The following is a 26,377-nucleotide window of genomic DNA, read 5'->3' as shown; positions in this document are numbered from 1 at the left end:
AGATTATTACTAAACCTTCGATAAAGATTTTTTTTATTTTATTTATTTATTTGTATTTAACGGAAACAAACAGTACAGGCTTTGTGCAAGCTCGTCTGGGTAGGTACCACCCACTCATCAGATATTCTACCGCAAAACAGCAATACTTGATATTGTTGTGTTCTGGTTTGAAGGGTGAGTGAGCCAGTGTAATTACAGGCACAAGGGACATAAAATCTTAGTTCCCAAGGTTGGTGGCGCATTGGATATGTAAGCGATGGTTGACATTTCTTACAATGCCAATGTCTAAGAGCGTTGGTGACCACTTACCATCAGGTGGCCCATATGCTCGTCCGCCTTCCTATTCTATAAAAAAAAAAAAAAAGTACATAATAAATTTTATAAATATCAAAAATATTAACAAATCATTACCAACAAAAATTTCCAATGATTGACTAGCACATAACAGGCGTAGATGCAACGGATAAATTATAAATCAAAAGAAATTAGGTCCAAGAGGGAGGGGGGGGGGGGGAGAGAGAGAGAGAGAGAGAGAGAGAGAGAGAGAGAGAGTGAGAGAGAAATGCCAAATTCATTCAATAACAATTAATTAAATACTACCATTAATTTTAGTTTTATTTTGGTATTATAATTTAATTCGAATTAATTTAATCTAATTTATAATATGTAAAACCTGTAAAATATTATTATTGTAATTTTTGTCTTTTAACTATTTATTGTTTTGTATTTATGATCCCTGTTTGGTCGAAATAAATGATTTTATTATTATTATTATTATTATTAGTCGAAATATTTTTGATATAACGATTAAATTTGACAAGATAGATATGAAATATTGGAATAATTTTTTTTTTGTAATATTTCTACACACTCCACTAGCCATGATGACTTCAGAAGGACCACCTGCGTCTTTGGATATAACATGTTACGGTTTATTTTAAATGTCTAATATAAGCAAAATTTGCACCCATTCCGGATTAAGCTTAAATTAACAAAATAATAACATTTAGAAAATAATTCTTAATAACTATTATCACTTAAAGTAACAACGTAAATACCAATGCGATATAAAAAACTATTCTTTTTCTATTTAACTTTTAATAAAAATTTATATTCGGTGGCGAGCTTGGGAAAAAAAAACAATACATATTTTTTGTCTTTTTTTTTTGACGTTTTAAACATCAAAATAAGTTTAAGTAGATAATTCGATTCCAAAATTATTAGGCATTGGACACACTATGCGATAAATTGAAAAGTCATATTGGTATACATATATATATCGTTTCTATCGTACACAATGTCCAGACTTAAATTATTTGATAGGACAACAAATATTGTCATCTCTATTTTGCATTTTGGTGTTTGGAAATTGTGTAAAACAGAATCATCACGAGAGACACCCAACGTAAAGCTGCGTCACACCTGTGCGACTTAAAAAGGGGGTAAATATAATTTCTATAATTTAAATTAACAGAATTTAGTACAATGCTGTCTTTATTTAATCGTTAATGTTAAAAAGAGACACCATTATAACTATGAATAATATAATAACTTTAGAATCGGATTGACACACACAAATAAAGACATTCTAACATGACAGGCGAAATATATATATATATATAAAACAAACTATCGTCCCATATTTCCGTCTGTTGCATTTGGTATTATTACCAAAATTACCAAAGATTTTGATCTGCCTTTTACTTATGTAAAAGTTTTTTTTTCAGTTGGGTTGGGCAGCCCCTTTTAACAAATGGGGGGTATGTATTAGAGGATGAGAAAAGTGGGGAATAAATAAGTAGTAGATAATTAATGACAATCGAACTACGAAGCGAAGTCTATTGTATAAATATATCTATGCATTTTTTTCTACTTCTATACTACATACTTATACTGCTAAGTAAGTTAATTTTATATTTATTTGTGTGAGTATAGAAATTTCATTACAAACACACATAGACAGGCTAAACATTCACAGATAAAAAAACACGCCTGTCATGTTAAATGCACCAATAGACATACAATTAATTTATCATACATACAAATCAGATCTACATTTAACATATCAATTAATTACAACCAATATATTTTGTTTCAAAAAATTTAAGGTGCGAGAGAGATGGGTGGAAAACATATTTATTTCTCTGTCCAACATTCAACTTATATAGAATTATATATTATAAATTTGTAGAGCTATTAAATAACCTCGTCACATTATCGGATCCGGCGAAGGCTCGCGTGGTCTTACCTTCTCAAGGGGGTAGACGAAATGCATTCGACAATTAGGAAGATGAGCTTATTTTTTTTATGATCTCAAAAAATCATATTTAAAATATAAAAAATACTGGCAAAAATGATTTTTAACAATTTTTTAAAATATTGAGTTCTTAAACTATTTTCTGGGGCTACCGATCGACGCGTGACGTCACATCGCCCAACGTCGCTCGTTCGCCCATACAATTTCGCCTGTATTTTCGCCTTATTCTTGATTTTATTTATATTTCGGTTAGTATAAAAAAAAAACTTTCATACATTTCTTATACAGTAACATAGCATACTAATTCAACAAATAGAAGTTGGGAAAAATACTTTGTCCATAAATATAGTATCGATAAAAACAAGTAGATATTTTCGTGATGAGCATTTTAATGTAAGTACCTTAGTAGTATAATTTGTCGTATTTATAACTTTTTAGTTTGAGAATCAAACAATTAATTTTTACAGGCTAGTTATATTCGTTTAATATAAACACAATTCAGAATGTTCGTAATGCGGCCTCGATACGTTGAATACCATCGGTATTCAATCGGTATTCAATGAAAACACTATCGAGTGTTTTCATAAGAGTTTGTATCGATGAAAAATGCATTTCAACGTTAATCTTAAGTTTATTGTTAATCTTGAAGATAATTTGTGAACAACGCCGTATCGCCGATATATAATATACGTACGTGGTATACGTTGAAAAAATCCTTAATGACCCATGGAAATTGATTTTTCCCATATTATATTTCGTTGAAAGTCAAATATGTAGTCTAATATAGTACGTATCATAAAAATGAAATCAAATAATTATTTATTCAAATAGGCTTATAAGGGCACTTTTGAATCACTACGTTACAGTATTGAATTAAATGTAAAGCTACGACCGGTGATCATCTAATTTACCTTACCTATGGGCTGAAACAGTTGAGTCTAAGAGGCCACCTCAACTACAACAAAATTGGGCTTCCCAGGAAATAATACAACTGGATCACCAATTTTGCCAGATCGGACCATCAAGGTCATTGTCGACGGTGCATGCTCTTACTTAAAATTCGTCAATTCCACAAGGCTTTGTGTTATAACCTACTTTGCTTCTTCTGCATATTAATGACATGTGCAATTTAGCAATATTTAATGTTGGCAGACGACAGTACCTGACTGTAGACGCCTTATACACCGGCCGCGATAATATTTGTCGGGAACACGTCGATTAGTATAAACTTGTGTCTGAAATCACAAGTGCTTATTAACCAAGTCTGAGATTTGGGCCAACCAAATTTGGTATAACTCAACCCCAATAGATACAAGTTTGCGCTATCACTTGTAAAATGTCATCTTTTGTCATATCATTTTGAGAATACCACCTCGCTGCCAAATCCAGTATCGGGACGTTAAGTTCCGCGGTCTATTGGAAGGTGAAGCCAAATTAGCCTCTAGAAGCTTTGATTGCTCAACAAGGTAAGACAGTACTTCACGTCAGCTCCTCGCCTCAAATTCTACAAGACGTAAATTCAGCCCCACATGGAGTACTGCTCTCATCTCTCGGCGGGAGAGATGACACTTTGCATCTTCTATCGCATCTTTTATACTCTGAGGAACTGTTTAGATTAATCCCAGGAGCTGAATTTCACCACCGGGCATCGCGTCTAAATTCTAAATTCCATCCATACCATCTCGATGTCTGAAAATCCAATACTACAACGCTATTTTTAAAGCATTTCCTGACTCGCACAGCCACTTTGCGGAACCATATTTCCCTGCCACTTTTTCGAACCGTAATGACATAGAAACCTTCAAGAAAAGAGCCTACTCATTCGTTAAAGGCTAGCAACGCACCTGCAAGTACTTCGGTGTTGCAAGCGTCCTTGGACAGAGGTAATCACTTTCATCAGGTGAGCCTCCTGCTTGTTTGTCCCCCTTTTACATAAAAAAATGTTTCTTTCAGTAACAGTTTATTTCATTACAAGTAGGCTCCTCACATAGCTATGTGATCAATGGCATAGTATATTTGCATCCTTCACATTCAGATTATTAATTTTATTTGCACTTTCATCACAAGCAAATTTATGATAATATGCCGTGGCTCTGTATCATAACTACCGCGCCCCGAATTGTGTATGTAAAATTAAAATATAGGAAATGTATATCATATTCTATATCGACATTATCTTCTAACGAATGCGTAAAGCACTAGTATCTCTACACGAAGAGTACGTACGGACTCATTGCAAATCACACTTATGATCAAACTGCATTAACAAAAGATTAAAATAATAATAATAAGCTCACTAATATATTTCGCATGATTTGTGAAGGAATCCGCAATCATAAGACCGCTTTTCGGTAGATTACTTGTTAGTCTACGTGAAAATACTGCTCTTATTTTAGCATAATATAATATAATAATAATCGTTCTAACGTTATTATAAGTGGGAGAACGTATTTGGGGCGTCAAATCACAAAGAGGGATAAAATAAATAAGAAATTATTAAAGCGCGTATCGCAAGAGTCGCCCGCCATAATGAATGGGCGAAGTGACGTCACAGTCAAAACTCGGACAAAAAAGTTTACATGATATAATCATAATTTTTTCACACATGTTATTATAATCATTAAAAGATTATTTTAGTACAAAAAATTCTTTTTTAATTTACATCTTCCTAATTGTCGAAACAATTTATTTTCGCTCAAAGGATTCAATACAAGAGGTTATATTCAGTTTTAATGACGTGATAAATCGATTCCTACATATGACTTTTAGTACATTTTGATCTATTCTACAAACGAAATCGACAGTAAGACAAGAAAAATCATACGATTCTTGAATAAGAATAAAAAATATTCTAAGTTGATAAGTTCGCCGGAGCACGGAGTTTCACGGGACAAATCCCTTCGCCCGACAATGTGTCCGAGAGAAAAAAAATATCAAATATGCTTCGATAAGAAATAATAACCCAATTTGTATTTTATTATCATCAAGTAGCAATATAAAATAAATAGAATTTGTACAAAGCTTATTAATAACGCTTTTACGTTTTGTTAAAAATGGGTTATATTTTATAATTTTATTTGTGAAAATCGCGTGCCTACTAAGCACGTAATATAAGCGTAACAAGAACAGAGCGTCACAAACATTTCAACCCAATAATGTTAAGTCGTAAAAAATATATATAAATTGATATACCAAAATTTTGTATGGAAGAACAAGTTTCTGAATCACGCTAACGTTTGGTTCAATGCATTATATATAGGTCTCAACTTTTCAAATATAGAGGTAGACTTTTTGGAACGTTTCACGCATATTTTGTCTCAATCACGTAATCATTGAAACAAAATATACGTGAAACAAAATGAATTAAAATGAAGTGTCAACCGGAACTACGGAAGTGATACATCGACGTAGGTTTGCTTCAAGCGTTCAGGGAACCTTCACGTAAAATTGCCATAACATATTGTTTATTTACCCCCATCCCCTTTGTACAAATTCTATTCATGTATCAGCTATACTGTTCACATTAGAACAATGAAAATATTGATTATTTTCGATCAATTTCATAATTTATTTCATTATATTGGGGACATGTATTACGTCATATGGGATTCTACAACACATATTGGTCCGTTATCTAAATACATATATAAAATATACATCTTAATGTCCGTCGCTACATACAATTAACTAATATTAAAAACTAAATTAATATATCATTTTGTGTATTTTGAGGATTTTCCCTAGGCGCTGTTTCGCCGTCTTCATTCCCTTTTTCAGTCTTATATCTGAAAATTTACATTAAGCAATATTAATTCGAGTAAATTAATTTATCGGTCCCTTATATTAACTATTTTCATAAAAAGGATGGCACGTTTAATTGGAATGGCTCCAATTTATCGATGCAATATTTGTGCTTGATTGATTAGTAAACTCAATATAATATACTAAATATTTTAGTAATAAATAATACGAATTACAAGTACACTATTGTACTTACTTTTATTGGAGGAGACGGGATGCGCGGGTGGCGGTGGTCGCTTGCTTTTGGTGGCCAGTACCGCTCGCTTTGCGCTCTGAAATCATGTGATAAATGCATATAGTAAATATATATATTTATTTTTGTTATGGTGGATAAACTTAGTGCGACACCACATGTGTATTCCAACCCGCATTGGAGCAGCGTGGTGGAATAAGCTCCAAATCTTCTCCTCAAAAAAGGAGAGGAGGCCTTAGCCCAGCAGTGGGACATTCACAGGCTATCACTGAGTTATAGACGTGTCGTCTTTGTTACATCCTATCGGTTTATAGTTTGATGGTTTTGCGTGTCTGTAGTGCGGCGTACGTAGTACGCAGAGTGGCGTATGTAGTTGAAATGTGTGATGTGGATATTGCGTTGTCTAGTGCGCGTGCAATAGATAGAGCACGTGGTGCGCGTCGTGTGTGTGTGTCGCGCGTGTACCTGCGGGTGTCTCTCCGGCGGGTGCGGCGCGTGGTGCGCGTCTTGTGTGTGTGTGTGTCGCGCGTGTACCTGCGGGTGTCTCTCCGGCGGGTGCGGCGCGTGGTGCGCGTCTTGTGTGTGTGTGTGTCGCGCGTGTACCTGCGGGTGTCTCTCCGGCGGGTGCGGCGCGTGGTGCGCGTCGTGTGTGTGTGTGTGTCGCGCGTGTACCTGCGGGTGTCTCTCCGGCGGGTGCGGCGCGTGGTGCGCGTCTTGTGTGTGTGTGTGTCGCGCGTGTACCTGCGGGTGTCTCTCCGGCGGGTGCGGCGCGTGGTGCGCGTCTTGTGTGTGTGTGTGTCGCGCGTGTACCTGCGGGTGTCTCTCCGGCGGGTGCGGCGCGTGGTGCGCGTCTTGTGTGTGTGTGTGTCGCGCGTGTACCTGCGGGTGTCTTTCCGGCGGGTGCGGCGCGTGGTGCGCGTCGTGTGCGTGTGTGTGTCGCGCGTGTACCTGCGGGTGTCTTTCCGGCGGGTGCGGCGCGTGGTGCGCGTCGTGTGCGTGTGTGTGTCGCGCGTGTACCTGCGGGTGTCTCTCCGGCGGGTGCGCGTGGTGCGAGTCGTGTGTGTGTGTGTGTGTGTGTGTGTGTGTGTGTGTGTGTGTGTGTGTGTGTGTGTGTCGCGCGTGTACCTGCGGGTGTCTCTCCGGCGGGTGCGCGTGGTGCGAGTCGTGTGTGTGTGCGTGTGTGTGTCGCGCGTGTACCTGCGGGTGTCTCTCCGGCGGGTGCGGCGCGTGGTGCGCGTCGTGTGCGTGTGTGTGTGTCGTGTGTGTGTGTCGCGCGTGTACCTGCGGGTGTCTTTCCGGCGGGTGCGGCGCGTGGTGCGCGTCGTGTGCGTGTGTGTGTCGCGCGTGTACCTGCGGGTGTCTTTCCGGCGGGTGCGGCGCGTGGTGCGCGTCTTGTGTGTGTGTGTGTCGCGCGTGTACCTGCGGGTGTCTCTCCGGCGGGTGCGCGTGGTGCGATTCGTGTGTGTGTGTGTGTGTGTGTGTGTGTGTGTGTGTGTGTGTGTGTGTGTGTGTGTGTCGCGCGTGTACCTGCGGGTGTCTCTCCGGCGGGTGCGCGTGGTGCGAGTCGTGTGTGTGTGTGTGTGTGTGTCGCGCGTGTACCTGCGGGTGTCTCTCCGGCGGGTGCGGCGCGTGGTGCGCGTCTTGTGTGTGTGTGTGTCGCGCGTGTACCTGCGGGTGTCTCTCCGGCGGGTGCGGCGCGTGGTGCGCGTCGTGTGCGTGTGTGTGTCGCGCGTGTACCTGCGGGTGTCTCTCCGGCGGGTGCGGCGCGTGGTGCGCGTCTTGTGTGTGTGTGTGTCGCGCGTGTACCTGCGGGTGTCTCTCCGGCGGGTGCGGCGCGTGGTGCGCGTCTTGTGTGTGTGTGTGTCGCGCGTGTACCTGCGGGTGTCTTTCCGGCGGGTGCGGCGCGTGGTGCGCGTCGTGTGCGTGTGTGTGTCGCGCGTGTACCTGCGGGTGTCTTTCCGGCGGGTGCGGCGCGTGGTGCGCGTCGTGTGCGTGTGTGTGTCGCGCGTGTACCTGCGGGTGTCTCTCCGGCGGGTGCGCGTGGTGCGAGTCGTGTGTGTGTGTGTGTGTGTGTGTGTGTGTGTGTGTGTGTGTGTGTGTGTGTGTGTCGCGCGTGTACCTGCGGGTGTCTCTCCGGCGGGTGCGCGTGGTGCGAGTCGTGTGTGTGTGTGTGTGTGTGTCGCGCGTGTACCTGCGGGTGTCTCTCCGGCGGGTGCGGCGCGTGGTGCGCGTCTTGTGTGTGTGTGTGTCGCGCGTGTACCTGCGGGTGTCTCTCCGGCGGGTGCGGCGCGTGGTGCGCGTCGTGTGCGTGTGTGTGTCGCGCGTGTACCTGCGGGTGTCTCTCCGGCGGGTGCGGCGCGTGGTGCGCGTCTTGTGTGTGTGTGTGTCGCGCGTGTACCTGCGGGTGTCTCTCCGGCGGGTGCGGCGCGTGGTGCGCGTCTTGTGTGTGTGTGTGTCGCGCGTGTACCTGCGGGTGTCTCTCCGGCGGGTGCGGCGCGTGGTGCGCGTCTTGTGTGTGTGTGTGTCGCGCGTGTACCTGCGGGTGTCTTTCCGGCGGGTGCGGCGCGTGGTGCGCGTCGTGTGCGTGTGTGTGTCGCGCGTGTACCTGCGGGTGTCTTTCCGGCGGGTGCGGCGCGTGGTGCGCGTCTTGTGTGTGTGTGTGTCGCGCGTGTACCTGCGGGTGTCTCTCCGGCGGGTGCGCGTGGTGCGAGTCGTGTGTGTGTGTGTGTGTGTGTGTGTGTGTGTGTGTGTGTGTGTGTGTGTGTCGCGCGTGTACCTGCGGGTGTCTCTCCGGCGGGTGCGCGTGGTGCGAGTCGTGTGTGTGTGTGTGTGTGTGTCGCGCGTGTACCTGCGGGTGTCTCTCCGGCGGGTGCGGCGCGTGGTGCGCGTCTTGTGTGTGTGTGTGTCGCGCGTGTACCTGCGGGTGTCTCTCCGGCGGGTGCGGCGCGTGGTGCGCGTCTTGTGTGTGTGTGTGTCGCGCGTGTACCTGCGGGTGTCTTTCCGGCGGGTGCGGCGCGTGGTGCGCGTCGTGTGCGTGTGTGTGTCGCGCGTGTACCTGCGGGTGTCTTTCCGGCGGGTGCGGCGCGTGGTGCGCGTCTTGTGTGTGTGTGTGTCGCGCGTGTACCTGCGGGTGTCTCTCCGGCGGGTGCGCGTGGTGCGAGTCGTGTGTGTGTGTGTGTGTGTGTGTGTGTGTGTGTGTGTGTGTGTGTGTCGCGCGTGTACCTGCGGGTGTCTCTCCGGCGGGTGCGGCGCGTGGTGCGCGTCTTGTGTGTGTGTGTGTCGCGCGTGTACCTGCGGGTGTCTCTCCGGCGGGTGCGGCGCGTGGTGCGCGTCTTGTGTGTGTGTGTGTCGCGCGTGTACCTGCGGGTGTCTTTCCGGCGGGTGCGGCGCGTGGTGCGCGTCGTGTGCGTGTGTGTGTCGCGCGTGTACCTGCGGGTGTCTTTCCGGCGGGTGCGGCGCGTGGTGCGCGTCTTGTGTGTGTGTGTGTCGCGCGTGTACCTGCGGGTGTCTCTCCGGCGGGTGCGCGTGGTGCGAGTCGTGTGTGTGTGTGTGTGTGTGTGTGTGTGTGTGTGTGTGTGTGTGTGTGTGTGTGTGTGTCGCGCGTGTACCTGCGGGTGTCTCTCCGGCGGGTGCGGCGCGTGGTGCGCGTCTTGTGTGTGTGTGTCGCGCGTGTACCTGCGGGTGTCTCTCCGGCGGGTGCGCGTGGTGCGAGTCGTGTGTGTGTGTGTGTGTGTGTGTCGCGCGTGTACCTGCGGGTGTCTCTCCGGCGGGTGCGGCGCGTGGTGCGCGTCTTGTGTGTGTGTGTGTCGCGCGTGTACCTGCGGGTGTCTTTCCGGCGGGTGCGGCGCGTGGTGCGCGTCTTGTGTGTGTGTGTGTCGCGCGTGTACCTGCGGGTGTCTCTCCGGCGGGTGCGCGTGGTGCGAGTCGTGTGTGTGTGTGTGTGTGTGTGTGTGTGTGTGTGTGTGTCGCGCGTGTACCTGCGGGTGTCTCTCCGGCGGGTGCGGCGCGTGGTGCGCGTCTTGTGTGTGTGTGTGTCGCGCGTGTACCTGCGGGTGTCTTTCCGGCGGGTGCGGCGCGTGGTGCGCGTCGTGTGCGTGTGTGTGTCGCGCGTGTACCTGCGGGTGTCTCTCCGGCGGGTGCGGCGCGTGGTGCGCGTCTTGTGTGTGTGTGTGTCGCGCGTGTACCTGCGGGTGTCTCTCCGGCGGGTGCGGCGCGTGGTGCGCGTCTTGTGTGTGTGTCGCGCGTGTACCTGCGGGTGTCTCTCCGGCGGGTGCGCGTGGTGCGAGTCGTGTGTGTGTGTGTGTGTGTGTCGCGCGTGTACCTGCGGGTGTCTCTCCGGCGGGTGCGGCGCGTGGTGCGCGTCTTGTGTGTGTGTGTGTCGCGCGTGTACCTGCGGGTGTCTTTCCGGCGGGTGCGGCGCGTGGTGCGCGTCTTGTGTGTGTGTGTGTCGCGCGTGTACCTGCGGGTGTCTCTCCGGCGGGTGCGCGTGGTGCGAGTCGTGTGTGTGTGTGTGTGTGTGTGTGTGTGTGTGTGTGTCGCGCGTGTACCTGCGGGTGTCTCTCCGGCGGGTGCGCGTGGTGCGAGTCGTGTGTGTGTGTGTGTGTGTGTGTGTGTGTGTGTGTGTCGCGCGTGTACCTGCGGGTGTCTCTCCGGCGGGTGCGGCGCGTGGTGCGCGTCTTGTGTGTGTGTGTGTCGCGCGTGTACCTGCGGGTGTCTTTCCGGCGGGTGCGGCGCGTGGTGCGCGTCGTGTGCGTGTGTGTGTCGCGCGTGTACCTGCGGGTGTCTCTCCGGCGGGTGCGCGTGGTGCGAGTCGTGTGTGTGTGTGTGTGTGTGTGTGTGTGTGTGTGTGTCGCGCGTGTACCTGCGGGTGTCTCTCCGGCGGGTGCGCGTGGTGCGAGTCGTGTGTGTGTGTGTGTGTGTGTGTGTGTGTGTGTGTGTGTGTGTCGCGCGTGTACCTGCGGGTGTCTCTCCGGCGGGTGCGGCGCGTGGTGCGCGTCTTGTGTGTGTGTGTGTCGCGCGTGTACCTGCGGGTGTCTCTCCGGCGGGTGCGGCGCGTGGTGCGCGTCTTGTGTGTGTGTGTGTCGCGCGTGTACCTGCGGGTGTCTTTCCGGCGGGTGCGGCGCGTGGTGCGCGTCGTGTGCGTGTGTGTGTCGCGCGTGTACCTGCGGGTGTCTCTCCGGCGGGTGCGGCGCGTGGTGCGCGTCTTGTGTGTGTGTGTGTCGCGCGTGTACCTGCGGGTGTCTCTCCGGCGGGTGCGGCGCGTGGTGCGCGTCTTGTGTGTGTGTGTGTCGCGCGTGTACCTGCGGGTGTCTTTCCGGCGGGTGCGGCGCGTGGTGCGCGTCGTGTGCGTGTGTGTGTCGCGCGTGTACCTGCGGGTGTCTTTCCGGCGGGTGCGGCGCGTGGTGCGCGTCGTGTGCGTGTGTGTGTCGCGCGTGTACCTGCGGGTGTCTTTCCGGCGGGTGCGGCGCGTGGTGCGCGTCGTGTGCGTGTGTGTGTCGCGCGTGTACCTGCGGGTGTCTTTCCGGCGGGTGCGGCGCGTGGTGCGCGTGGTGCGCGCGGTGTGCGGCGGCGTGCAGTGCGGCGCGCACACACTCTCGCCGCACGGAGGAGCGTGCAGGTCCTCGCAGTCGCGGCACGACCCGGCCGAGCCGAGCACGAGGCGACCACGATTCGTCCCTAGAACGTTACATTATTTATTATCAATTAAGTACTTGTTAATTTAATTTCACCAAATATACTTCACCAAATTATTTTTCTAAAGAAAAATTGCATTAAAAATTCTATTCAATAATTTACGAAATGTAAAAAATATATTTTGAAATAAAGGAAATATAATAGGATACAAATATAAAGAGTCACTCACTTGTCGGTCTTGCTCTTGCTGTCCGTCCGACTGCGCGAGGTGCGCTTCCGCGACGTCCACTCCTCGTCCTCGTCCGAGCTCATCTCTAATGATGGATACACTGTAAAAAAATATATACAATTAACATTTTCTAATTAAAAATTTATTTTCACTAACTTTTTTTTTCTAACCGTACACCGTAACCACATAATAGCCGTAGTCAATTTTTGACTACGATTTAGTTATGTTTTGTAACCCTAAAAATTTTAATTTTTCAATATTTTAATTTTTATTAAAATATTTTATCTATTTTACCTGATCTAACCGGTTTATAAAATAAATTACGGTTACCGAATCGGCATTCATTGTTTCGACATTTATTATCTATGCTGTTTGAGAGATGGCAGCACTACGTGGTTCGCCGGTCGGTCGTCCTTTTGATCGTTGAGCAAGCGCCGGTCGCTTACCGACGCATGTCAGTTTTAAACGATTAAATATATTCCTTTTTGTAAGTATATCCGTTGAATATAGTGGATCGTTGGCATTGAATATATTGTTTGTACATTTCGTATATTGGTTTTTATATTCGTTTCAGATTATATAGAAAATTATAGTAACGGAGGGTTATCTACGTCATCTACTTTGTAAAACGTATTTGAGAGGTTCGGGTTACCAAACCGTAAGTAAAACACATTGTATTAGTTTAGTCGAGGCATATTATTTATTATTTGAGTAGTATTTAATCGATTCTTCGTTTAGTTCCAGTCTTTGTATCAAAACCGTGCCACGTGCAATATAAGTCATATATTGCCTTATTTCTACATATTTAAACACTCCTGAGGTTAGTTGATGCATAAATTACATTCAGTAATCATTATACCACGTGGTTCATTATTTATTTTTATATAAAAGCTTTGTTTCATTAATTTAAATATAGTTCTTGCTTTCTAATATTATTTTATTGCCAATTAAGCAATAATTTTCCATGTTCTGACACTTTAAAAGTTAACTTTAATAACCTCAATTGTCTAGGTTATTCCTTGGTTTTAATAACTTATTTTTTTATTGTACCTGTGTCTAGGGCATTCTTAGGACCTTTTTAGTGTTCATGCAAGATAGGTAATAAGTTGTTTTGTTCACAGGGAGTGTTTATTTTTCTTGATTTTATATATATACTTTGTATATTGCATTACAAAATAATATAATATTGTTCGGTGGACTCAACCGAGGAATTGTTGCTGATTTGGAGCTGTTGAAGGCTGCTGTTTTGTGGAGGAGAGGCTGCTTGTCCAGTGGTTTGCACTATCGTGCTTATCTATTTAAATCTATCACTTAATTTTAACCGATGCCAACTCACTGTGAGTTAGCTGTAATAGCATTATAAGTGAGTTAGCTGTAACTCACTTATAATATTTTATTGTATTAATGTTAACTTAACTGACCAGATACTGTCAACGGCCCACCGCCTAATTTTTTTTTATGTTGTAAACTTTATAATTAAAATTTAATAATCTTTATGACGAGTTTTATTAATGTAACGATTTTGGTGGAACGAACCCTGTACACACGAGAACCCCGTGACAGTTTTTGTAAATGTCGAACTGGACAAAAATCTCGACTCTACTAACCATACTCTTCGTCTCGATGCACCTCCTTGATCACATCTTCCTCGTCGTAGTCGTCGTCGGCGTCCGCCTTGCGCGCGCGAGCACGACTCGTGCTGCCGGTACCACTGCCGCTACCAGTACCTGTGCCGACACCTGTACCCGCTCCGGTACCGCTGCCGCTACATTCGCTACTTAGGAAACAGACAGTTCTCGTCGGTTTTACTAGCTTCTTGTATGAAATTTTATACATCTTATATTTTGACTGTTTTATAAATCGTCAAAACCAATCATTTTGATCGATTATTATGGATTTAATAAATACCTTTCAACTCTAGAAGTGTCTGTAGGTTTTGGAGGCGTCTCTATCGCGAGACCAAACGTCCTGACGGGAGCTTCGTACCGCTGTTCGCTAATACTGAGCATGCCGGCCACCGCTGCGTCTTCCCTGTCAGAAGAAAATCTTTCATATACAAGACAAAGTTTTAGAAAATGTTCGTTCATCTAAACTAAGTCGAGACTAATAAAATTTGACCATTAATTACACTAGTCACGAGTAAAGAGTTAGCAAATTACACTCGCACAAATTTAACTTACGTTTCGTTGTCGGGCTGCTCCTCCTCCGCCAGCTCGGACGCCTGAATGAGCGATTCGATGCCGTTGGCCGGAGCGCGAGCTGCTTGACGGTAAGCGGCGGAGTTACCGTTGGACGCTGCATAATTAAGAATTTTATCATTAACTGGCAGGATTTATCTGGCCGAATGAGGCTAATCGTGTTTTTTTTTTTTTTATAGAATAGGAAGGTGGACGAGCATATGGGACACCTGATGTTAAGTGGTCACCAAACGCTCTTAGACATTGGCATTGTAAGAAATGTCAACCATCGCTTATAGCCAATGCGCCACCAACCTTGGGAACTAAGATTTTATGTCCCTTGTGCCTGTAATTACACTGGCTCACTCACCCTTCAAACCGGAACACAACAATATCAAGTATTGCTGTTTTGCGGTAGAATATCTGATGAGTGGGTGGTACCTACCCAGACGAGCTTGCACAAAGCCCTACCACCAGTAAAGGTTTAGGTTGCTGTTTTACAGGTGAAAAAAAACCGTTTAAAGTATTGGTAGCTGGGGGCTCATGGGAAGACACGAGACACGAGTCCCGCCAATATATACCATAATTTTCGGCACTTGTACATTGTTGGAAGTTGCAAAAAGTATAACAAAAAATCTCGGCACACGGAACATGTACCACTACCGCTCGTACCGGCGGCGCGCTGCGGGCGCGCGCGCGGGCGGCGGCGCGCGGGCGGCGGCTCGTCCGCGTCCGCGTCCGCGTCCAGCTCGGCGTCCTCGTACTCGTACGTGCTGGACACGCGGCGCCGCGCCGGCCGCTCCGAGCGCCGCACGCCGCGCGCCGCGGGCGCCGGCGCCGGCTGCGGACACGCACACGTCACCGCGCCGACCGACTTAGTGCGCTGCGCACTTTAATACTTATTTCTTGAAGAAAGTACTAGTTAGGGAGGATTTAATCGGTAACTTTGATACGGACCGAGTCGATCGTTTCGATCGGCGAGAATCTTGCGATATATTTTTAATAAAAATACCAGAAATGAGTTTCTCACGTAGTTAGTCTGGTACTGGTGGGCGACGGCGGCGTCGTACGAGGGCAGCTGCGTGTGCGCGAACGTCCCGCCGCTGTAGCTCGGCGCCTGCTACCGATTCGAACAGACAGATAATTAGTGATCTGCTCGACGAGGGCGACGTTGCCGGCGGCGGTGGGCGACGTTACCGGCGGACTGGTGTGCGCGGGCGGCGCGGGGGCGAGCGCGGCGGGGGGCGCGGGCGGCGCGTAGTCGTAGGCGAGCTCCGGCGCGTACAGCTGCTGGTAGCCCTTGCCGGCCTCCTCGTACTGATACTCCTGTATGTCCTGCGCTGAGTACATGCCTGCAACGCGTTACACATAGGTACAGTATCTCATAAGGATTTATTAATTTTTCAGAAAGGCAGACGAGTAAATGATAGTGGGCCATCCTGTGGCAAATGGTCACCTTTAAAAAGATATTAGAAAAAAAAAAATTACCTGCACCATAATTCATATCCTGTCCATCTATCCGCATATTAGCTTGAAGATTCTCATTCGTAAACAGTATCTGTTCCTCGTGGTAGTCCCCGATGTCCTTCTTAGATATTGTCCACTGCTGCACAGATTTGAGACGGTCTGTTCTGATGAGATGCGATTTTAAGATGGAGTGTTCGGGCAGACTGTAAGGTGGAGGCTCTTCTCGAGATGATGAAGGGGAGTTGCTGGAAGAATATTTTATAAGAATGAATTAATATAAAAACTTTAACTTGAGCTGTTCTTAAAGTTAACACCGATGGCATTGATTCGGGGTATGTAGCAGTTTATAATACTGCAATATTTTATTGTCTTTTTCTAGGATTTATTTATCAAACTGTCTCTATGTCAAGTGAGTACTTGAGGATACTTTTCCTAAAGGGGTTGATTCAGCGCGACCTTATTGATCGCCATGCAGGCCTTACTTAGTCCTGATGGACACAGCAATTTCCTAATTTGGTTCACCAACAACCACTAGTTGGTTTTGTGTTCTCTATTCTACTCTACCAACACTTTATCACAACTAATAAAAGAAAAAAAGTCAGTTTTTATCGGTCAAAATGTTTAAAAAAGAAGAACTTACTTCAATTTAATCTTTAAAGCTGATTTCTTGTCTTGTCTATCCACATATCCGTTCCCGTCTTGATACGTAACCTCATCATAAGTTTGATATGCATACTTTTCTGGTAAAATCTCTTTACTTTCCAACACATACTTCGTATCCGGTACACCATTTACATATTTAATCTCACTGTTTACAAATTTAACATCACTATTCACAAACTTACTGTCACTTATGTATTTAACGTCGTTGTTAACATATTTCGCATCACTATTAACAAATTTGACATCTTGGATATATCTGTCAGGATAAAGCACTTCCTTGTTATCTATGTAATATTTGTCTGCATATACTTTGTCTTCTGGATATTCTCCGTTCGGTGTCATGTGCATTATCGGCTTGGGCAGGGTGAGTTTGAGTGACTTTTTTGGTGCTGCCTCATTCCGTTTCTTACTTTGAGATTTTGTTGGTGAGGTATTTTTTACTTTAATGTCCTGAAAACATAATTATTTATTAATTTCTTTAATTTAGTTCTTCTAAGGTCCGTATATTTATTTTCTAGTATGGTAGTAGTTTTACCTATGACTATCAATAGTGTGAATGTTTCATTATTCAATAATGTAAAATAAGCTTGTAAATCTTTTAGCGAATGAAAGAATGTACATACCTTATCTTTATTACTACTGCTACGTTTTTCCAATGTACGTAATTCTTTACACAGTTCACGTACCAACTGCCCCGAGTTGAGGCACTTCGGCACATTATCGCGTTTCGACGCGTCTGTCTGTACGAAGAAAACATATTTATAAATTATTAAGTACTCCAAAAAAAGGTAAAAATTTTTGATTAAATGTTACAATAAACCTTCAACGTTTCTATATCTAACATAGTTAAGACGTAACGTTTTCGATGCAAAAACGTTTCACTTTTGTCACATGTCACCGAAATTAAAAATTAATTAATATTACTATATTTTAGTACTCACACTTTTTAGAGCGTGCCACTCTTTAAGCGCATTCGCCAAGATCTTGATGCCTCTTAATAGCAGCGGCGGTAGATCCGCCGGCGGCGTGGTAACACAGTTCTCGTTTATAGTGAAGTCTTCGTCCTAAAAAATTTGTCAGTTATATTTATATATATAATGTGTATAGTTTCAGGCAGAGTAGAAAAGTCATAATTACTCAAACAGAGAAAGTCGTAAAGCACAATTAAATAATTAAATAAATGACGAGCCGGTTGGCGTGCTTGGTAGATACTTGCCTTTCACGCCGAAGGTTGTGTTGTCCTGGGTGGTAATCGATACCACCCAGGACAGACATTTGTGTGCATGAACATGTCTGTTTGTCCTAAGTCTGGGTGTAATTATCTATATAAGTATGTATTTACAAAAGAAAAGTAGTATATGTAGTATACCAGTTGTCTGGGTTCCATAGCACAAGCTTTGTACAAGCTTAATTTGGGATCAGATGGCCGTGTGTGAAAAATGTCCCAGGATATTATTATTATTATTAATTATTATGTGTTACTCGATTATTACAGATAACAGTGTAAAGTTAAGAGCATTACCCCATACGTCTATCGACTCTTTGTAAAAAGCATATTTACCGACTTCAACTAAATGGATAAAGGGCAAATGAATGATAGTGATGGTAAAATTATAAAGAGGTTATTACTAATCGAGGAAATTTACTAATCCGATAGATATCGTTTTAACACGGACGCAGGCTGTGTATTCAGTAGCGAGGTGAGCGCTCACCTGCGTCTCCTCGTTGTGCCGGCGCAGCTGGGCCAGCAGCTGGGCCGCGGCGTGCCAGTGCAGCGCCTCGAACAGCGGGTAGCGCAGCACCAGCGGCGTCTCCACGCGACTCTCGATCTCGTAGATCCTGCAACACACGCCACTTAGGTCAACGCCTCTAATGGACACTAAGCATTGGTCTTACAACCGACCGCCTCACACAAAGGTACACCTTATTGGTACTTCTTACATTTTAATCGTCCACCACCGTTATTAAAAAAAGAAGGTACTCACTGTAGCTGCATTTCAATGGCATAGGAGTGCAGCAGGTTCCCCCCGAAGACGAGCGAGTCGCATGGCGTGTAGACGGCGTGGATCCATCCTGTGGGAATGAACAGCGTCTCGCCGGCACTCACCTCCGCCGTGCCGTACCACTCCACCTGCACACCCATGCTCATGCTGACGTTACACTTTTATAACAATAGTGACACGGGATATAATATACGAGTCTACATCAAACAAGACTTGCTCAACGGTAACTGAACTCAAACAAATATAGCAGTAACTTTTTTTTGAGAAAACTACTAATACACCTTTTTTCCTCCCAGTTAAGCAAATGCCTTTGCCAGAGGTTAGGATGATAATAAGCCAACAGTTCAGGTAAGATACCTTGTCATTCACAATTGCACTATTAAAGCTATACTATACTAATATAAATATGTAAGTAACTATCTGTTTGTCTGTAATGTTTTAAAAACTAAACCAATGAACGGATTTTGATTAAATAACTAATAAAAAAAAACAACTAACCGCTTAATAACTCAGATTAATTTTTTACAACAATTTTCTTTCATATAAAATAACTTACCATATCACCAAAGAATTTCTCGCTCTGATTGTTGGCCGCACTCCACTGCTGGTACAGCGCGAGGTTAGTTGACGTCGGGGGGATCAAGTAGAATATCTGAAAGAGGTAATGGATCCTCTGTAAGCAGCTATATCTGATTCCAAATACAAATTTTTTTTTTTTTTTTTATATCGCCGGGAGGGCAAATGACTCTACTCCACCTGATGGTAAGTGGTAGTAGAGTCCAAACGCGACGACGGCCAGTACAGACGGGAAAAACGTTCTGCACTAGCCGCCTTCGCCTTGCCGGCCCGCAAGATGCCTCTTCACGCCTCGTTTGAAGGAACCCGGGTTGTAAGAGGAGGGGAACACGTGAGCTGGTAAGGAATTCCATTTTTTGGAAGTGCGACAAAGAAACGAGTTGCCAAATTTCTTTGTTCGCGATGGAATTGATGTCACAGTTAGGCGGTGACATCGAGAACCAGCTCGCGTGGACTTAAGAAGGAAGGGGGAAGCAGGAATTAGAGAGAATAATTCCTCAGAGCACTCGCCGTGATACAGTCGATAGAAAGCGCTCAGTGCTGCTATCTATTTGTGACCTTTACGTCGCCAATAATGCGTACGGCACGTCGCTGCAACCGGTCCAAGGCCTCAAGTAGGTACTTAGCGGAGCCATCCCAAAGGTGCGAGCAATATTCCACGCAAGACCGTACCTGTGTTTTGTACAGCAGGCACAGTTGTTGTGGCGTGAAAAAGCGCCGCACCTTGTTCAGAACTCCGAGTTTTCGTGAAGCTGTTTTTATAACAGCCTCGATGTAATCCCTTGGACTAAGGTCGCAGCGAACGTCAATCCCCAGCATGGCGATTTTGCTTTGCATCACCAGCGGAGTACCACAGAGGGAGGGAAGAGGGGAAAATGTTGACTTTTTCGCCGTGAGAGCGCATACCTGTGTTTTCTTGGCATTAAACTCAACAAGATTATCAGAGCCCCATTTGGCGATGAGATCTAACGTCCTATCGAGTTCAATGACAAGATTCTCCCGCCTCTCCTCAGTTTCCGCCCGCCCAGCCACTGCGCGTCCGTGGTATCCACCATGCACTGTACTATCATCTGCATAGCAATGTATGTTCCCAAGGGAGAGCATATCATTGATATGCAAAAGAAAGAGTGTGGGAGATAGCACAGATCCCTGGGGGACCCCAGCATTCACTACATAGAATTGTGAAGCGCAACCATCTACTAAAACGCGAAGGCTACGCTTGTGTAGGAAGCTGGCAATCCAGGTGCATAGCTGAGCAGGCAGACCATATGCCGGTAGCTTGGAGAGAAGACTTCTGTGCCAGACCCTGTCGAAAGCCTTGGAGATATCGAGGCTGACAGCCAACGATTCTCCATGCTTGTCGATAGCTTCACCCCAGAGGTGTGTTACGTACGCTAGAAGATCACCTGTGGACCGTTTTGGTCGAAACCCGTACTGACGATCATTAATTAGACAGTGATCTTCTAGGTAATGGATCAGTTGGTTGTTTAAAATCCGTTCCATCACCTTACAAAGTACTGAGGTGATAGCTATTGGCCGATAATTTGCCGGGTCAGACCGATCCCCTTTTTTGGGAACCGCTTGCACATTAGCTCTTCTCCAAGCCTCCGGCACACTTCCCGAAGAGAGAGAAAGTTGGAACAGGCGCGTTAACACAGGAGACAGCTCCGCTGCGCACTTCTTCAGCACTATGGCTGGTATTCCATCGGGACCGCTAGCTTTCCGTACATCAAGTGATTGCAGCTCCGCACGCACATCACGTTGCCTGATTTTAATGTCAGGCATCGTATGGCCACATGCAGGTATTGTAGATGGCAGTGCACTACAATCATCGATGACGGAATTGTCGGCAAAGAGTTTAGCCAGGAGATCAGCTTGCTCTTGCGGACTGTGAGCTAGCGATCCGTCCGGATTTCTGAGCGGTGGCAGCGAAGGTTGGCAGAAATTGTTTTGCACAGACTTGGTCAGACGCCAGAAGCTACGGGAGCCCCTAGGACGCGAAACAAGGTCATGACCAATCTGTACAATGCGCTGTGCATCCGCTCTCGTGTATGCCTTTCTACAGGACTTGGAATTTTTTTTTTGGAAATAAACAACTTTGACCTTGAATTACCTTTGATTGAACTTTGAAAGTAAAATGAAAGTGGATACATATGCATAATTAAAGATATTTTAATCTGTATACAGAACTGGTTGTAGGGGTAATATAGCCCAGGTATAAGTACTAACTGAAACGATGGTAGCTTTACCTTTCGGCCGTGTAGCACGTGGTACCAGACGGTGGTGCCGCCGAAGTCCACGTGGAAGTCTGTGTAAGCAGCGGCGGCCGACATGAGGCAGTAGCGCTGCACGGCGGGCCGCGCGGGGGGAGAGCCGCCCAGCCGCGCCCAGTCCAGCGCCCGCAGCGTGCCCGGCGGCTCCACCAGCGGACACATGCTGCGCAGACAGGCGGTGTCAGAATAATATTTACTTTAAAATTAATAACATTGTTGAAATCAAAATTAATGTGTTTGCCGAGACTTGTTATCCTCTAAGAAGTTGTTACAAAGACTTTAATAGGGAACGCGAACATAATTTTATTTTATTTGAATAGTTCTGAGTTTTCTTATTTTAAATTAGTAGGCTAGCAAATGAGCCAACTGATGGCACTGGAAGAAATTAACAATCCCTGACATAGTCAATGCATGTCCAACTTTAGGAACTAAGATGGTATGTCCCTCATTCCTGTAGTTACACTGACCAAATAATACTACGTATTGCTGATTGGCAGTAGAATATGTGAATGTGTGAATATTAGTGGGTGGTATACACAAAGCGCTAGTACCAAGTATTCTACGTTATACATTATTTTAACCTAATAAAAAAACTGTATAAGCATTTTAACTTACTTAGTGTCTGTAAACTCTAAACTGAGAACATTTAGCACTTTCTCGTCTCTGTGTTCTGGGGGTGTTTCGAAGTAATCAATAAAATCAGCAAGTGGCATCCTCAACGTTGACTGTTTACGTACATCTATAACTTCCACCTGATATAAAACAAATATAATAAATTAATATATAAAAAATAGGGTTATCTATAAACTTAAATATATGGGTAAAATGTTGACACTGAACAAACGCATATTCAAAATGTTGTCAAAAAAAAAAAAGAATAATAACCAAACATTAAAAATAAAACTTGTTTATTTTGTAGTTTATGGTGATACAGTTAATACACACCTCTAACTGAGCTCCACAGTATCTTAGTACAGATCTTACTGTAAATGTTGCCGCATTAGGTACTTTCATATCCAGGCCTTCAATAGTGTTGAAAATCACTGGGCGAGTAAAGCCTGTAATACAAAATTGCAGTTAAGTGATTAATTATAGCATAATATGAAAAATCTTGATTCATCATATGGATTAAAATTTTTTATTACCATTATCCCTCACAAATTCTTCTGTAAAATGCTGTGGTCGCATTCTCTGTAACGAAGCTGGTGTCGGCCGAAGAGGGCGAGCGGCTAGTGCACGAACCCAAGCCGGAGTACCAGCTTGAGAAGGCCGAGTTTCTGCCCCTATTTCGTATCTGTCCGCCCGGTGGTTGTTTGTGGGGATTTTCACTGTAAATTTAATATATATGTATATTATAAAGTTTGAAATTTATCATCTGTGAACACCATGATGGCTCAATTGATATAACATGTAATGAATCCGGGCAAGCACCACTATTTTCATGTGCTTAAATTGTGTTTATAATTCAACTCATGCTTGGGGGTGAAAGAAAATGTCGTGAGTAAATCTGCTTGTATCATATGAATTTCGCTGACACATCCACTGGAGCAGTATGGCGAAATAATCACCAGACCATATTTTTAGGTTCTTACTAGTATCTACAGCATTTGAGTAGACGAGATATCTCTTCAAAATAATTTAAAAATAACTATTGATTTGACAACCATTATACAATAACAAAAATAGTTTTGTAATTCATTACATTATGTATTTGTTTAAAATTAAAATCACTGCAAATCTCAACAAGTATTGAGCGAACAATCTGAACAACAATAATTCTATAACATCCAGATCAGCAGGAAGCATCGTGAATTGACACTAGAAATACCAACAATAGCTCAATTTTAGCCAAGCTAATAATTTGTATGTAGTTTATATTAAAAAATGTATAATTTTGATACTGATATTATAAATTTGTATGTGTTTTTGTTAATTTGTCCTATTGTATTGTTCATTTATGAACTGAAGAATGATACGACCACTTATTATACAAAAAATGTGCAGAGGCACAATGCTGTGCGTAATGTTTAATGTCTTACTTTTTATTCAACTCTACTTAATAACTTTTATTTGTGCTTTCAGAGAATATATTATACCGCCCATGTTACTTATGATAGAAGACATGATAAGATAGATGGGTGTGGTCAAGATTACAAAAGCTTTTAAATTTAGAAGACAAATTTGTGTTTCATTTATTACAAATTTCTTAGATATAAACCTTTTTGTATTTACAGCGATAAATTGATATGCCTCAGACTGCATAATTAATTATTGATATATCTATTAAATACACATTAACTAGTATGATGTAAGAGAGTGACACAGCAAATTACATTTCCTGTTATTAAGAGGCACTTTATTAGTGCGAAATAAGTATAGTTGTGCAACTTAGGAAAAAAATTGATTAGAATTGTATTTTTTCTTAAATGCAATGTATTGTTTTTAACATCTATTTGCCTAAAATATAATTTTATTTAAATTGAATGATACATCATTGATATAAATTAAAATAATTACAAATATTATTGTTTGTTATAACTGGTTTTTGAAATCAAAAGCAATATTTATTCATTAGGCAAACAAAACCTTATAAAATATTATGACAGGTCTTCAATATTATTAACATTGATTATGTTCGAAGTTCACTAACTTTTGTTAATGTTCTGATTTTTAAAATCTGAAATTACTTTTAAGTAAACTGTAACAAATAGAATTTGTCTTTATTTAATCTTCTTAAGCTACATTGGACATGGCAACATTAGTCATACCATGAATAGTATTGATTTTACTCATTTAACTGTTATTTGAACAAACTAAATACCGCGCGGATAAATGCATTTTGTTGCCTAAATATATAAATAGAAAATACTGAAATATTTGTACTTACAAACAGACGGACCATATGTCTGCGCACATTTTGGACAATGGTACTTGTCGATATCGTCAGAATGGTAAATTTTTACATCAACACAGCTGAAAAAGAAATTATTAAATATAATATAACAAAACACGTGTTTGTTTGTTTATATTTATATAAAATTATATATATGAAATTAAAATATAGTTTTTTTTTTTTTTTTGATAAAAACTGTTTCAAGATCTCAGAGAATAAAGTGATATAATTTGGATATTTATAAAATATTCGAAACAAAGAGTAAGAAAAACGCGCATTTCATAGTTCTATGGTGACCATGGATATAAACAAACGTATACTTAAAAAACACCACAATAAGCACTAAAAATCCGCGACTTATTAAACTAGGTTGTTTAACAGTGAATTCATAGTTAAACGAAGTAAAATATCGAATTATTTAAGAAAACATTAAATTCACAACATGATGGCCGAACAGCCGAGTGCTGTCAAATTCATTTAATTTATTTTCACTCGCAAACTTGTTTTCACTTAAAAACTTTTACATTTTCCACTTTACCTTCCATGAAACCACTCGCGACAGCAGTCACATTCTATCATAAATTGTCCAATATTATAGGGTTGACCACACAAACAATAGGTTTCCTTCGATGACGCCATTTTGATGGCGAATAGACAATTATTTTATTTTTCTCCACGTCGCGTAGGGTGGCCATATTAAAATTGTTGTTATTAGCTACATAGACAATATATTTATTTGGATAATCCTTTACTTAATAAAAAGGATGTTATAACATTATATTAATTATTATTGATTTTCATAATATAGAAAAATATTTTTTTTTTTAAATATTTTACTACGCCTAATTTAATAAGCTGACCTAATCAATTTCTACATTATTAGTTTTAATTAATAATAAGGCGCTTCAACGTTTTATTATATTTAATATATTTTTAATCAATTTGCTTATTAGTTAAATGGGTTTATGGAAAAACAATTAGTGAAATTTGAATAAGTTTTAAACATTTACAGACATCAATAAAATCTAGTATTTATCTGTTTAAATAATTATTCTGCTTAATATATATATTTTGTTATAATATATTTTGATAACATTCATGATTTTCCGGACTAAGGTTCTTCAGACTTTCCCTTAACACTAGCGTGTTGTTCTATGAAAGAAAATGTAATTCTACCAGTTTTATTAATTCACTCTCATAGTCTGATGGAACAGCAGTGGTCCGATACGACCAAGAGTTATATTATAATATGTTATTTTTTAACAGAAACTTTTGCTACTTATTGATTGTAGTTATTCGTTAACAATTTTTATTTTATTTTTAGGCCAGCGTTTTATACTTCCTCTACATATAATATAAACCCAACCGTATGTATTATTAAAAAAATACATAAATGAAAACGCTTACGACTCTTGTAGGAAATATATACTAATATTTTAAAGGCTAAAGTAACTCTGTCTGTCTGATGAAATTTGGTATGAAGTTTAAGCCACTAGGAAGGACATAGGCCTTTTTTTATTAGGAGTTGGGGGGGGGGGTCTGGTATGTGGGACTCGTCGGCACTGAAGATGCCGGAATACCCTCTAAAAAACCAGCGGGACCCACTCCGTCTTGTCGAAGGGGCGTCACGGGATCGCTTGCGCATCCTACCGTGACGGACCGACGGTTGGCCCGCTCAAGCGGGCCTCCATTCCTGGGGGGTTCTCGAGGTACGGAGTACCCCCCTAATCCCAGCGGCGCTTACGGTGGGGGAAGAAGGTGCGCATAGCGTCGGCGCCTCCTCCCGGGTCTCCTGCGGCGGAGCGAATCTGCGGCGGCTGACCTCGCCTCTCGCTCTCGCTCCGCGACCTCCTTCTGCAACATGACACTCTCGCAAAAATAGACCATCTCCATCCAACACCTCTCGCTGCTAAGCATAGCGGTAATCACGCTCGGCAGCGAGAGGTCTCCGCCAACTATCGCACACTCCGTCAAAGTGTGATGTGTCGTGTCCAGTGGCGCACCACACTAATGGCAGGAGGGTAATATCTCCCGCCTCGCTATCCCAGGAAGGACATAGGCTACTTTTTTCACCTAATATCTGCCCCCTTAACACGCGAGCGAAGCCTGTAAATTCCCCCTGCTGGGCCATGGATTTTTTTTATTAAAGAAAAGGTTTCGGATTCCCAACAAAAACAAAATCAAAGCTATAACACTTTGATAAAATAACAT

At 43.5% G+C, this 26,377-nt stretch overlaps 1 protein-coding gene across 3 annotated transcripts; it reads right to left on the bottom strand.

Moving 5' to 3' along the window:
- Positions 1 to 336: 336 nt before the first annotated feature.
- LOC126777838 (lysine-specific demethylase phf2-like) lies at positions 337 to 24,841 on the bottom strand. Of its 3 annotated transcripts, none has more exons than XM_050501058.1 (23): positions 24,705 to 24,841; positions 24,161 to 24,246; positions 22,419 to 22,601; positions 22,219 to 22,331; positions 21,889 to 22,025; positions 21,250 to 21,436; positions 18,981 to 19,076; positions 18,407 to 18,552; positions 18,134 to 18,260; positions 17,363 to 17,485; positions 17,045 to 17,161; positions 16,399 to 16,871; positions 15,780 to 16,003; positions 15,489 to 15,643; positions 15,322 to 15,411; positions 14,964 to 15,132; positions 14,295 to 14,409; positions 14,023 to 14,145; positions 13,722 to 13,891; positions 12,115 to 12,214; positions 11,759 to 11,927; positions 6,255 to 6,330; positions 337 to 6,042 (listed from the first exon to the last, which is right to left on the bottom strand). In XM_050501058.1, the coding sequence occupies exons 1-23, from the start codon at positions 24,803 to 24,805 to the stop codon at positions 5,963 to 5,965; spliced, it is 3,360 nt and encodes a 1,119-aa protein (XP_050357015.1). In that variant the 5' UTR covers positions 24,806 to 24,841; the 3' UTR covers positions 337 to 5,962. The 3 variants fall into 3 exon arrangements, with proteins under 3 accessions (XP_050357015.1, XP_050357013.1, XP_050357014.1); XM_050501056.1 differs by having other exon boundaries at positions 13,722 to 13,888; positions 24,705 to 24,805; XM_050501057.1 differs by having other exon boundaries at positions 15,322 to 15,408; positions 24,705 to 24,805.
- Positions 24,842 to 26,377: the final 1,536 nt, after the last annotated feature.

This window comes from Nymphalis io, chromosome 24, assembly GCF_905147045.1.
Source record: "Nymphalis io chromosome 24, ilAglIoxx1.1, whole genome shotgun sequence".
Lineage (NCBI taxonomy): Eukaryota > Metazoa > Arthropoda > Insecta > Lepidoptera > Nymphalidae > Nymphalis > Nymphalis io.
This window is presented reverse-complemented; position numbering and strand designations above follow the sequence as displayed.